Here is a 15,554-nt window from a genome sequence, read left to right as displayed (position 1 = left end):
CTTAAGAGGCTCGATCCCAATTTGGTCCTATTTTTACTATGGGCTCCCACTGTTTAGTGTTCTCCTCCTGCTCCCAGATTTCTTCCCTAATCCTCTTCCTTATCCTTTTAACCCACTCTCCTTTCTTCGGTCGGTATTGCCGACCCTTTTTTCTGACAATTTTATCATTCTCCAGAGAATATTAGACAAATTGAACAAACTCATTAGCGACAGCGACAGCGACACCTCCCATCCAAAACCGATAACGTCAAAGACGGATAAACCGATAAATTTCACATCAACCCGCAACTAATCACCATCACAGGACTCTTTTTTTGCTTATCAATTTTTTTTAAAAAAAGTGCGTGCCTACGGCTACGGTGTACGTCCTCCTCCTCATCGATCAAAAATATACATTTGCATCTAGCTTTGATTTGATCCAATTGTGGCTCATTAATAAAAATTGTTGACTTCGACTTCCTACTAGTTCCCATCCGAGTCCATCTTTTGACGGCTAAAGTAAGCTTCTTCATTAACGCAATTGCATTGCACTGGTGTGTTTGCGTTTGATGCAGGCAACACACTCAAATATAATAAACACACACGCATAAGATAAGTGTAATCCGGATTGATTAAAACCAGAGGATAAAGGGAATATTAAAATGCTTTTGCTTCTCAGAAAATGCAGCATGAGCAGTTGAAAGTTGTGATCCGAGAAGAAATTAGTAGTAAAAGCATCAGAGAAAAGGGAAGGGAGAGGGTATGAAATTATGCGACTAGCGAAGGACCACTTAATTGCTATTGAGGACTCAGCCCAATATTGAAAATTGAAAATCAGGCCCCATCCCAAGCAAACAGCTGCGGCATTCACTGATGGATGGATTGATGGACACATATTGCCTGTGTTTTAAAATTCGGACTGGACCGCCTGGTCGAATCGGGCACCAGCCAAGTATCCGGTGCGAGTCATGCTTAAAAACTGGATAAGTAAAAATCGGGTTGGACTGGAAAAAAATCGGATTTTTCCGGGTCAAATAGCATTTAAAAAAAAAACTCAAAATTTTTCAATATTATGTTTTGATTTCTAGATTGTTAAAAATTATTAATATACCTCAAATATTTCATACTTTATCAATATTTTCTTAAAGTTTGGTATTATTTTTCAATTAAATCCATAATTTTAATTCTAAACTTGTTAATGCTCATTAAATAATATAAATTGTTACTTGATTGTTCTAATTTTTTTGTATTTTCTTGTTAAATATATTTAAAACATCAAATATATATGAATATACATTTATTAATATTTACATGTTATTGGGTATTTTACATATAATATTTTAATTTTTAAATCATTTTTATTTATGACGTCATCCGATTCAACCTCTATCGAATCCGGTTGAATCCATTAACCCTTGACCTCTGAGCTTGACTGAATCGATATCCGGTTCGATTCTGAAAACATAGCATATTGCTTACCTTCTTCTTCCTAGTCCTAATCCTAATCGCTTTTCCTTTCCTTTTACTAGTCTCTAGTAATTACCACTTGGACCCCACAAATTTCCATTAGAAACTTATTTAAAGCAAAAAAAAAAAAACCCCAATACGATGAATTTAACTTCTGTCCTTTTCTCCAAAAGATATATCCAGATTAGAGAGGTCCTCCTTGGCAAACAACATACAATGTCACATAGATAGATAGAGATGAGGAACCAAAACGAGGGACAAGTCATCGTTTTAAACCCAATGGAAGAAGAACAAAGGGGGACTGCGCCAATTAAACAAAATTTTTTGAACAAAAAAAAAAAAAACCCGATAGCTGAAAAACAAAAAACTGAAAAAGAGGTCCTCCCTCGCTCACTTTCCCTCTTACTCTCTGACAGCGAGAAGATAGAGGAGAGCGAAATATCGTTGCTTGTCTTTTGGACTGGAAACAAAGAAAACTGCTCAATTGAGATCCAAACCCACTTCCCCGCCCCCATTTTTTTTCCTCCTCTTTAACTTTTGATTCAATCATTTCCGCTCTTTCATCTCTCTCGCTCAGGTCTCTTTTTCTTTCCATATTTATATTCCCCCTACATGTATATACGTACATCACTCTCTGCCTGCCTATGTGACACATGCACACATACATACATACATGCTAAATATGTAATAATCTTTTTTGGGTTTTGGGGATTTGCTGTTAGATTCCTTGGGCTGATGATGTTATGTGGTTCTTGAGGTTATCTGGTTTATTGATTGCAGTATCAGTTTTGGTTTCTAAATTGGTTCATAATTTTTTTTCCCTTTGGGGGGTAAAGGTGAGGCTAGGTGTACTTGCAAGATATTACCTTTCTTCTTTCCCCTTGTGTTGTTAGCTTTTGGTGATGATTTATCTTTGAATTGGTTGTTTAAATCTACTGGTCTTGCAATTGTTTTAAGTTTTTGTCTGAACAAGTAATGCACCTCCATGTATGCTTTCCTCTACAGATTTATATAATCCAACTGTAATTTCTCTCAGATTTGATTAACTTGCAGAACTGACAAAAGGACACTTGGGCCATCTATTTCAGCCTTTTTCTGAGGATTCTCATGTTTTGTTTGCTGGTTGGTTCTTCAAACTGTTTGGCTTGTGGTTTTCTACCTCAGTTTGTAGTTTTGGTGCAAACTTAATAGACTAGGAAGTTGCTTTAATAGCATTCTGTGCACTAGCCTTTCAAGTTCTTACCGGAAAAAAAATAAAGGTAAAATCTTTTTAAGTGCTTTTTGAGACTTGCAACATATTAGAGTTGCTTGGGTAAAGTTAAAACCTTTGGGGATAAGGGATGTCATAATTGGATCTGCAGTTTTGGTTTCGTTAATCCAAATGTCAAGGTGGATGTTTTTGACCTCCTTCAAATCCTGGAGGAAGAACAAATATTCACTCTTTATGTCGCATCCTTAATGAGGTGATCTGGAGGGCATAATCCACTACTTTATTTCTGTTTCTCATTTTGCATATTGGCTTTAATTTTTCTTCTCTATTGCTAAGAGGGTTTGTTGACATAATTTCTGTGGAATTTGTTCTTTGGTAATGACTTTATTGGTTAAGAAGTTGGGCATGAATATTAGAAAGAAGTTTAGATGAAGAGCAATCAAATTTAGTTGTTGAATGCTGCAAAGCCTTCTTTTGCAAATGATGTGAAAAAGTTGGTAACTGTATTTGTCAATGCTGTTTGGTGGGTTTACATCTGTACTTATTTAGAAATTTCTGTTAAGTTTGAGATCAGGGAAAGGAATTAACTTATGATAGTTTAGATCAGTGCTGAATTACGTTGATTTTGTGTTTTATTTATTCTACATACTAGTGGTCTCTTCTATGCACATAAATATCATAAGACTTGCTTTTGTTTCATGGGTGTACATTACACACTTAGTGGAAGAATCATTAATTATGACAGTTTAGCTTGTTATCTTAGAGCATAACATTTTTCTGAGAGAGTATTATTTTAGGTGGTAATATGCACTGAGGAATGGGGGAGTGATGGCAGTTGCAGAAGCAAGGGCTGCTTGGCAGAGAACGGTTAATCGCTGCTTGGTCCAAGAAGATGCTAAACGAGCTCCTAAATTAGCTTACTGCCCACTAGCGTCACCCTTTGTCAGAGAGGTCGAAGTGGGACCTGCAAATGCTGCTGAGGCACAGGACATTTCCAGTGTAGCTTTCCCCCCTTTCAATCAGAGCACTTCATTTTCTAATTTGTCGCCAAACTCAAAATGGTGGCTGCAGCTTCCATCAAATTATAGGCATCAAAGGGGTTTAACAGATCAACAATTAAACTGCACAGATTCAGAAATGGAAACTTTCCATGGTCGTACAAGCTCAGCCCTTAAAATGCCAGAAAGTGAGGATGGCAGTGCATTGTTTTATGACTCGATAGAGACTGAATCTTTTGTTGATTCTGATTTAAGAATCCTTAGCACTGGTCTAAAGAAGGATACTGAAGTCGGAGACAAGGACTTGACACCTATGAATAAGCTGAATCCCCAATGTTCTCCTAAGCTTGAGGATGTAGGGGATTTGTATGAAAGAGCAGAGATAGGTACATATGGTTGTACAGTTTCCAAGAAAAAAAATGAACTGTTTCCTGATTCTGAATCGCCTTGGGTTGGAGGTGAGAAAATTGGGCCATGGTGGCGCACAGCTGACCAAGATGAACTGGCTTTATTGGTTTCACGGGGGTCTTTTGGACTTATTGAAAATTGTGATCTTCCCCAGCCTCAGAACACGTGTGTTGAGAGGGAAGCTTTTGTTGATCTATGCTGTTTTGATCATGATAGGGCTTGTATCTCTCCTACAGATCCAAAACATCCTGGATGTCATCATGATTTAATTGTCCATAAGCAGAGTAGCATTGCATCGCAAAGTGATTGTCAAAAACAGTGGTTGTCAGTTGATGAGCAATTGCAGTCTTCTACTATTACATCATTAAGGTAATACCTACAGTTTCTTCTGATTCTCTGATGTGCAGTAGTTGATTTTTTGTCATGGTCAACTAAGGTCATAAAGAAATCCTAGTTGTGCATAATGGTTTTAAGAGGGCTAAAACTGCTTTGCCCATTTGAGAAGTTTTTCAATCCCCTACTTGGCCATAGTTTAAAGTTTTATATAGATGAACGCAGTCCAACTTGTCAATATTACATGCAAGTCTTGAGGGAAGGCTGAGATGCAAGCAAACTGTGTGAAAATTCAGCAAATTTAAGTAGGCTGATGCTTACTTGAAGTCTTCAACAATGTATGGCTTTCTGTTTACCCTTCCTGTTTACGTTCTTTTTCAATTGACATTTGGCCCTCAACCTTTTATATCTCCATCTATTTTCTGTGTGCATGCTTCTATCTGTTGACACAGTGGAAAAAAACATATATAAGTATTTTAAATAAGCATGAGCAGAATTCAATTATTTTGTGATGCTTAAGTGTACTGGGTGTGATCACTTGCTGGTGTTGAACAAGGATTGGGGACTACATTACCTTAGCTGTGAGGGCCATATGAGAAGATGATGGTATTGGTGGGCATGATATATCTGATACCCGTGTAGACACAAATTCCATCAACAAATGGTGAATAAGAAGAAAAGTAGAGAACAGCTGCTCTGACTTCTTCAAACTGCAATTTTGGGCCATGAATAATTATTTCTAACTAGTGGTATAGGCATGATTTAGATAATTCGATTGAGAAAAAAGAAACAAAAGAGAAGATGAAAGTAAAAGGATGACAAGAAGTTATTGGAAGTTAGAAATATGGCATTTCCTTTTGTTCGGTAGTTTCTGTGGTAGTGTTAAGAGTACTGCAGAAGTATGGTGAATGATTAGATGTACATATTTTGGATGGAGCAGTGTGAACATACATGTTGTTTGGAATGGAAACATGGATGTGGGTAAAGTATAGGTGGGTAGTTCTTGATAAACATTTTTTTTTTGGTTGGTAAAAGGTTGTACTGTTTACCCTTTGTAATAGGGACAAAAAAGATAATCCAATAAGTTGACAGAAATGTGAACACCACAACCCCTCTCGGGTTTTATATGTAATAAGATTTTGTTTACGGTGCTAATGGAGATAAGCTTTGAATGAGCTATTGTACGATTGTGCTTATTGCTTGTTGTTTCATATGACTTGGGAGTCCTGTGGTATGTGTGTGCAACTCACCGTGAAACTGACTAAAAAGCGTTAGCTCTTAGAAGCTGATGTCTTTTGTAGAGCAGTCTAGGATGCAGTGCTTTTTTTTTTTTTTGGTTCTGTCGATGCTCATTTAGAACTCATTTTGTGCTAATTGTCGACGTAAACAATAGGCACATTAAATATATGCCACGCTTTGTCTGTTGGTAGCAGGTTATTGATGAAACTACTGAAGGTTCCTGGGACCATTAAATGAAAGGACCCTTTGCTCTTAAAAGTTAGAAATTGTATCATTTGTGTATATGTGCATTGTTAAAGTGATGGCTTGGAGAGCTAAATACTCATGCGTGTATCTGTTTTAGTTGTCCTCCTTCCACATTAGTTGCTGATACTGCATCTCCTGAAACAGAGATAGCTCAAATCAAGATGCTATACTTAGAAGCATTGCATCTGATAGCGATTCCAGTAAGGCTCAACTACTGGAAGCTCTGCGCCATTCTCAAACACGTGCAAGAGAAGCTGAGAAGGCTGCAAAGCAAGCATATGCAGAGAAAGAGCATGTAGTCAAGCTTGTTTTCAGACAGGCATCTCAACTATTTGCTTACAAGCAGTGGTTTCAACTTCTGCAACTAGAGAATCTCTGCTATCAGATTAAAAACAACAAAGGCCAGCCAATTTCAACTCTTTTTCCTGTCATGTTGCCCTGGGTGCCTCAGAAGACCAGAAAATTGCGGAAGAATTGGCAGAAAGCCGCCAGGGGAAAAAGGGCCAAGAGGGGACGTCCTAGAAGTGACATAAGCAGATATGCAGTAGTTTTTGCATTAGGATTGAGTCTTGTTGGTGCTGGTTTACTCTTGGGATGGACTGTTGGGTGGATGTTACCGACATTTTGAGTATACGGGGTGGTGTGGTATATCCAATTTTTCCTTCTTGGTGAGTCAATGTGATGATTGGTTTACAGGGTTGATTGCATGACATTTCACCTCCTGCTGTATCTGTCCATGTATTTAGGGTACTCATCTTTAGCTTTGATGAACTCTTGCAGAGGTTGTGCAGGTGAATTGATGGATGTTCCGTGTATATATGTATAGATGAGCATATTCTGCCTTGTCATGTTTGTGTTGCTTTAGGTCTACTTCTTTCGACGATTAATTCTCAATTATGTGCCAGAAATGAGCCTGAGAGTACTTTTTTTGGGCTATAAGAAAGTGTCCCGGAGACGCTCGTTTGCCTGACCTTCGAACGTTTGGTTTTTTTAATATCTGCATGTCTCTACTTCAGTCTGTTTCCTTTATTGCACTGGAATGCTCGACCAACTTTTCTTCTCCAAATGTTGCAAGGAGGGCATTGCATACGTCACGAGAGTAAATGAAAGTTGGATGGAAATGGGAGACAACCGTTCCTGGCAGTTGACGGTCATGATTTGGCTAAAAAAATTTGTGCGGTTCAGATCACATCTTATAACTCGATTTTCACGTCGTGTGTGGGATTCACAAAAATTTGTTCTAAAGTTACGTCGTGTGCAAAGAAAGTTATACCGTGTGCAATCAAAGTTACGCACAGTGAAAAATGCACATAACCAGCAGAAACGGTTTTCTTATTAGCAAATGTTTTCTCTGATACTCCATTATAGGGAATGTTTTGCATTATAATTTAGTTGAGCACCAGTTACTCTAGCAAGTGGATGAAAGTGGGTGTTAAAATTTTGAGCACTCACAGTCACAGCATGAAAGCGCTCTCCTAACTCCTAATACTTTGGCACCCCCTTTTCTTTAAGGGTGGTTTAGAAAGATAAAATTTTGATAAAACAGCATTTACAATTAACAACTCTAGAACAACCATAATTCCTTTTAAAAGGAAAAACGCCGAACAAGTACTAGCGGTAGAGGTGGGTAGCGGTGGCGAGCGGTGAAGGTTGCCGGTACTGGTTGGTGGATGGTGCAAAGAGGGGGAAGGGGCTGTTTTCTGAAAAAAGTTTTAGACAAACATTAACATTTTTTCTAAAATAATTACACTAAACTACAATAAAATTTTAGACAAATACCCACGAACGCATCATCTAAATGGACTCATAATTAAATGTTGTATGATTTTAACGATCAGAAAACAATAAAAATTTTTCATCAACTTAATTAATGATGGTGGGAGCAGCGCAGCCAATACAAAACATTTGTCCCTTGCAATTTTTCAACATATGCTTATGCCTTGTACCATATGCATCATAGAATCAAAAAACAGCATGACTAGTAAAAAAATCAGTGTGTTTTATCATGTAAAAAATTAGTAAAATTGTATTTTAATTCAAGCTCAATTACTTGAATATGAGTTTCCTCTTATGGTTTCACTCAGCATACTCAAAGGGATGATGGAACTCTTTCTGAGAAAAACTCATCAACTTGAAAAAAAATAAATAAATAAATTCAACATGGATAATGAATTCACGAGTCCTTTTAAGGCCGCATTTACCGATGAAGTGGTAGATCTTGGGCCAGCCCAAGATATAGTGGATTGAGTGACATCAGCCCATCATCGCCAAATTATCAACAGTTAAGCTCTGATGTCGTCTGGGTCGTATCAATATCGGAAAGAGTTCCGAAGGACCAGAGGCAAGAAAACAGAGAGGGAGAAAGGAGAAAGCAGCAGCAGAAGAAGATGCCGGTGATGGAGAAGCTGGAAATGTTCGTGGTCCAAGAGCCCGTCGTTGCCGCATCTTGCCTCATCGGCGGCATTGGTATACCTATATTGCTACTACTCTTCAGCCTTGCTTCTCTCTCTAGATTTGATTTTTTTTTCGTTTTAAATTTCCGACCCTCTGAAAATTAAATTTCCCTGGACTCTATGCTACAAATTCATTAATTGCTCGGTGCTGTACTATGTTAGTTCAGTTTACGTGATTTGATTTGATTTGATAAAAGTTGAAGACCATGAGATAATTGAATCTGTTTATTTTAGTACACGATTACTATTATTTCTTACTGTCTGTGGGCTTGCGAATTAGGAGATGAAGTACGTCAATTTGACATTTTTTTTTAATTTTGAAAAAGTTTTGATTTTTCTTAGGCAGACAATGGGAGGAAGGCATTTCAACGTGAGGCAGCTTTGCAATTGCATAGTTCAAACTCTCAGAAACCTAGACTCTTGGAATTATTGCTAGTAACCCAGACTTATTGAAATATTTTTAAAAGAAAACTGCTAGTTTTGATGCAATGTCATAGAGTCCTGCTTGATTTTCAACTTTCATTTATGTGAATTTTGGACGTGGGAACGGAACAGATCATGTATTGTGCTGCGTTCTGCCTATGTCTCATCAATAGGGTGCTTGGCAAAGTGCTCTTCATCATCTAACTTGATAACATTGAATGATTGATCAAAAGGGAGATATGCCAAAGATTTTGAATGGTTGCATGTTAAAAATATAAGATTCAGCCATGAAAAAGTATTGAGATAGTTTTAAGTATGGTAACACTATACGTTTCAAGGTTTTCTGGTGCCCGTTTTGTGGAATACAAAAATGAGTAGGACTGGGGAAGGAGGAGAGGTGTGACTTTATTAACAAGTGATATAGCAGCTCAAAGGAGGTGAAATCGACAATTCGATTCTTCTTCATTGGCTTGAGAATTATGCTAAATTTATGGTCTAGTTGATCATGTGGCATATATCTTAGAGTTGTGGAATGTTATTAAATGACTTAAGGGTGCCTTTATGTCACCTTCGATCAAAGTGTAAGACATTTTTGTTATTCATTTTATGAATGAAATTATAAAAATGCTGTCAGTTGTTGAGATTCTATAGTTTGTGAAATTGCAGTTTTCTTTTTCCACTGTAGCTCAGCTTTCAAAGGAGATTTGTAATAGCATATTTTTGCATTCATCTGTGGAAGATCTCAAAATTTTGATCCATGCAAAACTAGTGCAATTTTGTTTGGCATCAGTTTAAGTGCAATTGTTAATAATCAGAAGATGCCTCCACAAATGTATAGATCTTGGAGAATCTAGCAAGCATGGTATTTGAAACAGTTCTCCATCATTCCCCTCTTCCCCTTGGTTGGAGAACTTTTTTCTTTGACTTTCCTCCTTTTGTAAACAGAGTAGACAACTTGATCTTACATGTCTTGATGTCTGGAAAATCTCAGGTCTCTTTCTTCCAGCAGTGGTGAGGCCTATACTAGACTCCTTTGAATCATCGAAGCAGGTCCCTCAACCTGTTTTGAGTGATGTAAGCATTAAAGTTTGAGTCTTACTACCTATCCCTCAATATGCTGAATTGTCTGATTACTTTCACCTTTGAATGTTATTTGTTTCCCTCGTGGTATATGTGGTCTTACTTTGAATTCCCGTTGCTGGAACATGAAGATTTTGTTTTTAAACACTTTCAAACTTTTATATTATAACTATTTTGCCAACACTTATCCTCTAAATTAGCTATTCGTTTGATGTACACTTAGTCGCAGCTGCTTTTGGACTAGTATGTGAGGTTCAAATGTTGGTGAAGTTTCCTAATCACATTTGTCTTCCTTCGCATTTTAGACAGTTGAACTGGTCAAACAGCGTACATGGTTCTCTATGTTTCGGGTGGACATGGAGCTTGGGCAATTGGGAGGGCTTGGCAGATGTGTTCCCCTGTCATAATAATTTGGAAGTTTTTCTAGTGCCCCCTCTGGGCTTCTGAAGAAGCCCTTTTCAAATAATCTGGGCCCCTGAGATTCTTTTGAAAGACATACTTTCCTTTGACTCTCAAGTGATTTTGAAACCCTGATGAAAACCTAGAAAAAGCATGTAATGATTTATACACAAAACGGACTGACTGCTAGTCTCACCCTCTTAAGTTGGACTCATTTATTTATTTGTTTGTTTGGTCTTCTTCTTTGCAGGTGGTTGCTGGTATGACTGGTAAAAAGTAAGGTCCGTCTGGGTGATGGATAATGTCAACGGTTTCTTGTAATGTCTTAATGCAATTATAAATCTTTAATAAGGTCCAGAATTTTTTAATTTTTGTCTCTAATTATGAACTGTTTTGTACTGAAATTGAGCTTGATCATACTAGCTAGGCGTGTTGCTTGGACATGCTCTGTCTTGTCTCCTTGGCTTTCTGTCCTTTCAAAATCTTTAGTTAGTATCCTGCATGTCATGTTTACTGATCCATTCTTTATCATCTTTGATTTTTGGCAATTTTTTGATGAAGTTTGCTGCTTAATGTGACCATATTTTAGGGTTACTGTCATCAAGGTTAGAGGATTAGGCATGTATACAATTTTATGCATGTCAGGGGCCAGCATAAAGCAGAACTCTTGCATTTAGTATAAAGCTTGGGAGGTATTAATCGATCCTTTGTCTGTAGTTACAAGATAGAGATCTAGATCTTTCCAGGCATTTCTAAGCTGCGCCATGCAAAACTTGGTTGTTTTATTTGGAGTAGGAGCACAATTGGTCTAGTTTTAGTAGACTCTTGTGGCGTAGAGTTTGGTTTGCTTCTGAAGTTAAAGGAGGAAACATTCTTTTGCATGAATCAAGTGGTGGTACCCAGGATCAGGATGGTAAAAGATAAGTTGAAATTGATTTTTGTCGTTTGCCTTTCTTCTGCATCTCGGAATGGTATTGGATGAACTTCAAATCTTGGATTTCAAGATAGAATAGAACAGGCCCTTGGATTCCGAGGTGATTCATCTAAGCTGGGAGTTCGAGTCTAGGACAATCTGGCTGTTGGTGTAGGCATGAAGTTTTCCATAACATTATTTTTTTTTTTTTGGCCTTTTTGACGCTCCTGCTGGCGTCGTATTATTTCGGATATTTAACAATCTGGGTCTGAGCAAAGGCGTCTTTCACAGTAACAGCGACAGGAAAATGGGGTAAACTGAACCACGAATCGCCTTCACGGGAAGTTATGTATGATTACTTGCAAAACTAGCAGTGGGATTCTGCAGTAGTACATAAATAAATAAATAAATAATTTGATTCGTTTGTGTCCGCTTAATACGTCGGAGTCCGGAATAACTGCACTGCATGTAGGAGCTACAGCAAAGCCATAATAACACACGTTCCTCGGATTGAGGAACTTCTTCGACATCAAGATTATCCCTAGGCATGCAGAAGTAATTAATTTTACATTGCACGATATCCATAGGCAAGGTGTAAACTACAGAACTCCTTTCTTTGATTTTCTGCTCTTCCACGGAAGCACTTGCTTAAAGCCCTCGTACACTGCAGCCTACAGGAAAGACGGAGGAGTACGAATCATGAACCGTAAATATCTGCTTATATTTTGGGTAAACATTACAAACAATGGGAATGAAATATTTGTCATAGCTCTGGGGGACCAGAAAGAAATCATCTGGAGAATAGCAACCACCTTTAATTGATTCTTCCCTAGGCTTTTTGAGATGCTCAATCGATAGAAGGATGTGATTTTTTTTTGGGCATTCAAAGGGGTTTAAATCTCTCGTACGTATATACATATTGGCGGAATGAGATTCAAATGGTTCCGATGTTGGCGCAACTAATTCCTTCCGTGGCGTACTAAAAGATTGCGGGCAACCCAAGAAAAGGAGAATTTACGTACAGTGGCCAGATCCTCCACCCTCCAGGACACTCCATACGCCTCGCCACAGACGACAGACCTGGCCGCTTGTACTACATTAACAGGACTGGACGACAAACCTCGAACGAGCCCGTGCAACAGACGATCGAAGTAAATTAGAGAGACTCGACTGACTGGGTCAAGACGGTAGCCACCGGATTTTGGTTTCAGGACATATGATGTGAGGGGTACAGTCAACACTCAGGAGTGTGTGCGCTGATCAAAACAAGGTCCCACTCCCACCATCTCTCATGATGATGGCATTAAGCCATTCATTTTGCAACGAAACTGATTTAACACACACACACGGAGACACCCAAGGCCAGCTGATTAATTCTAAAGCCCCACCGGCCACAGAGGGCGAACTATTGAAATTTCCAAGTCTGGGATTAGCATAAAGGGTAAGATGGGCTGTGACATGGCTCCTATTAAATCGAGGACCATACCAAGGTTAAACTCGTCCGTCACCTACGCGGCCAGCCCCACCCTCCCCTCACCACCATCATGGATTGTACAACATTGTAGTTGTGGACAGAAAGCCACCTACCTACCCCTTTAATGAACTTGGACTTTTTAGTTGCCATACAACTAGTACTTCTACTAGTATTTAGCAACTCCTAGCATTCTTTCCCTTTGTTAAATGCAATTAAAGACACTTTAATCGCATGCGGCAACAAATCTTCGACTGCCTAATCATTAGGGTTTCATCTAAACAGTTTATACATTCCATAGCCCGTATGCTGTTAAAAAGGGGAGGAAAGTCAGGGTTTTTTTTTTTTGGTTGTAGCAACAAATTTGAGTGATTTCCACCGAAAAAGTAATGAACTTTGTTAGTGAATTTAGCCACACAGCCAGTCAATCCAAATGATAGAAAGTAGTAATCGCAGTATTATAACTAGCTGGTAATTGAGAACTTACCCAAAATTGAGACTTGGCTTGAGAGAGACTTGAAAAGCTTCCATTTCTTCTTATTCTCCCAATCTTAACCCTGGGAATATTGCCATCATCACTTCCAGTGTCCGCACCATCTACTGAGACTGAAGATGGATGGACGAAGCTACAACTTCCCCCAGCTTCCCTCTTTCCAGACCTAAATTTAGGTGTCTTTTGTCTCCAGGAACCGAAGAGTCCTCTTCCCTTGTGCAGTTTCTTGCCAAGTACCATACTACTGAGTTGACCTCTCTCGGGACTCTTACTGCTACTACTGTCAAATGACCCTTGTCGCTCCCTGAAGAATCTGAATGAGGATGAGGTGAACTTAGGCCTGCCCAACACATAAGGGCCCTCCAGCACTGTGGTGGGGGAGGGTGTTTTTGTAATCTTGCTGGGCTCCAAGAATAGCCTAGGGGGCAGGTCTAAGCACCTGGGGGACTCTGTGGTGGTGCTGGTGGGAAGAGTGATGAGAGCGGTGCAGGGTCTAGGTTTTCCGGGCTCTTCCTCCCACCTAAATGGAACTGAAGCTGAGGTGTATAGAGGTGGGGTTAGCATACCTGAATGCTCAGGTGATTGCACGGTTGCCATTGAGAATAGAGGAAGCTTTGGTGCGGAACTGGTATCAGGTTCCATGGCAACCTGTTAGGATGGCCAGGGCTTAAAGGTGTGGGTTGAGACTTGTGGATATGATGGAGGAACGGAGAGGTTGATGGTCTTGCAAAAGAAATATGCAAATGGCTTTAGAACTTGGGAGGAGGGGAGAGTACTCTCGAGTTAAAAACAGCAGAAAGAAAAAGTATGACAAGTCTTTTTTTTGACTGTGGAACGCATGGAAAAGAGAACAGCTTGCTCTTTAGGGAAATGTTAGATCAGATGTGATTTCTAGTGCATCCTACTGTTTTCACTTTTTAGACTTGGAAGAGTGCCAGCCCAGGGTCTTGTACAAAGAAAACGTGGCATGCAGCTGCCGTATCCTCTTGGCTATATATGCTTCCTTGCCGAGGACCTTTCACCATTAGTAGTGGGGTACCTATTTCTTTTTGTTACTTTGAGTAATTGGTGGAATAGCTCGCTCTGTCATGACTTTTCCTTCCTCATCTGTAAGCCTAGGCTATCACTCCATGTCGTGTATTTATTGTTTTGTCAATAGAGTCACCTTTCAACTATATGGATTTTGGCATACATGGATTTTGTTTCCTAAACTTCCAATTCCAACAGTTGAGCTTAAACTATTGCTTTTTCAAAAAAAAAAAACTATTGCTTTGCCTATAATTCTAATTACTAGAAGGAAGGGGAAAAGAAATAAGTGGAGAGGTTTTCGAGTGTTTTGGGGGTTAGTACACCTTTAGTAGCAGAGTCTCTTCCTAGCCTTTCTACACCAAATTCCACATCGATCCTTGGGAGGTTAAGAATTAGGTTATTAGTTTTCCGAGTGGTCTTAAGAGTTGCCGGCCTTTAAGGCAAACACTTGGAAAAAAGATACTTCGCTAAAGGACAATTTGTTACTTAAGTGGTTCAACAAAATCTCTAAAATCTTATGCTTATTTGGAAAAAAAAAAAAATCACTGCCACCCTGTAAGCAATTAGAGATGATAATAATGAATAGAATAGGGTAAAACTTGATACTCATAAACAGTCATTCTGATGATTAATCCTATTAGGGTTTGAAAAGAGGTTCTTAGATGTAAAATCATTTAATTTTTAAAAAAATTTATTTAGTAGAAATTCGCTTTTGTAATCCATGGGATACTGCAAGCAAAACATCAATTTACTCCCTAAACTTCATTATGGGTCAGTTTTAGTCCCTCAATTATTTTAACAAAATCGAAGTATGAGCCAATTTAATCCCTCAACTATTTTACTTAAGTCCAAATAGTCCATCGTGTATATTTGCATAACTAGCTTAGTCCTTATTTGGGTGATCCATTTAATTTATCACCTTTCAGCATCGACAATCAAGGGAAAAAGAAAATCTAGCCGTAACTCTTATTAAAACAATAGAAAAACATACATTTGTCGAGAAATCGGCAAAGAAATTAGATTATATGGAAAGTGAGTTTATTTTAGCTTTAATTCCCAAAAGGGTGATCATAATATTAGCCCATTTTTTTTTTCAGTTTTTTGCATACTCCTGTTGTGTTATTTTCCTTTTCTCCATTTAATAGACTGAGCTTGATCTGTGTGAAATTTTTTTTTAGAGCATCAGCTCGGTTTTTTTTGGCTCTTCATAAGAAGATCTATTTTTGTTGCTTTCTATATGATTCAATTCCAGGTAAATATTCATTTTCTATTTTTAATAAGGGCGGTGTCCAGATTTCCTATTTTTAATCGACTGGCTCGTAATAAAGTTTAGGGACTATTTTGAGAATTAGTAAAATAGTTTAGGGACTAAATCAGTGGTGTTTTACTCGGATACAGCAGTGCATTGGATTC

At 38.5% G+C, this 15,554-nt stretch overlaps 3 protein-coding genes across 8 annotated transcripts; 2 read left to right on the top strand and 1 right to left on the bottom strand.

Moving 5' to 3' along the window:
- Positions 1-1,702: 1,702 nt before the first annotated feature.
- Positions 1,703-6,723, top strand: LOC113733331 (uncharacterized). Of its 6 annotated transcripts, none has more exons than XM_027259681.2 (4): positions 1,703-2,023; positions 2,500-2,568; positions 3,454-4,431; positions 6,025-6,723. In XM_027259681.2, the coding sequence occupies exons 3-4, from the start codon at positions 3,485-3,487 to the stop codon at positions 6,506-6,508; spliced, it is 1,431 nt and encodes a 476-aa protein (XP_027115482.2). In that variant the 5' UTR covers positions 1,703-2,023; positions 2,500-2,568; positions 3,454-3,484; the 3' UTR covers positions 6,509-6,723. The 6 variants fall into 6 exon arrangements, with proteins under 6 accessions (XP_027115482.2, XP_027115481.2, XP_027115480.2 ...); XM_027259680.2 differs by having other exon boundaries at positions 2,483-2,568; XM_072076686.1 differs by lacking the exon at positions 1,703-2,023 and adding an exon at positions 2,030-2,282.
- A 1,456-nt stretch (positions 6,724-8,179) lies between these two features.
- Positions 8,180-10,678, top strand: LOC113733330 (uncharacterized). Its single transcript, XM_027259675.2, has 3 exons — positions 8,180-8,346; positions 9,748-9,830; positions 10,486-10,678. The coding sequence occupies exons 1-3, from the start codon at positions 8,268-8,270 to the stop codon at positions 10,513-10,515; spliced, it is 192 nt and encodes a 63-aa protein (XP_027115476.2). The 5' UTR covers positions 8,180-8,267; the 3' UTR covers positions 10,516-10,678.
- Positions 10,679-11,482: 804 nt separating this feature from the next.
- LOC140035474 (uncharacterized protein At4g00950-like) lies at positions 11,483-14,066 on the bottom strand. Its single transcript, XM_072076684.1, has 2 exons — positions 13,107-14,066; positions 11,483-11,819 (listed from the first exon to the last, which is right to left on the bottom strand). Exons 1-2 carry the CDS (start codon positions 13,752-13,754, stop codon positions 11,748-11,750), a joined length of 720 nt encoding a protein of 239 aa, XP_071932785.1. The 5' UTR covers positions 13,755-14,066; the 3' UTR covers positions 11,483-11,747.
- Positions 14,067-15,554: the final 1,488 nt, after the last annotated feature.

The sequence above is a fragment of the Coffea arabica genome, chromosome 2c, assembly GCF_036785885.1.
Source record: "Coffea arabica cultivar ET-39 chromosome 2c, Coffea Arabica ET-39 HiFi, whole genome shotgun sequence".
NCBI lineage: Eukaryota > Viridiplantae > Streptophyta > Magnoliopsida > Gentianales > Rubiaceae > Coffea > Coffea arabica.
The sequence above is the reverse complement of the archived record's forward strand: the minus strand, read 5'-3'. Positions and strand labels throughout refer to the sequence as shown.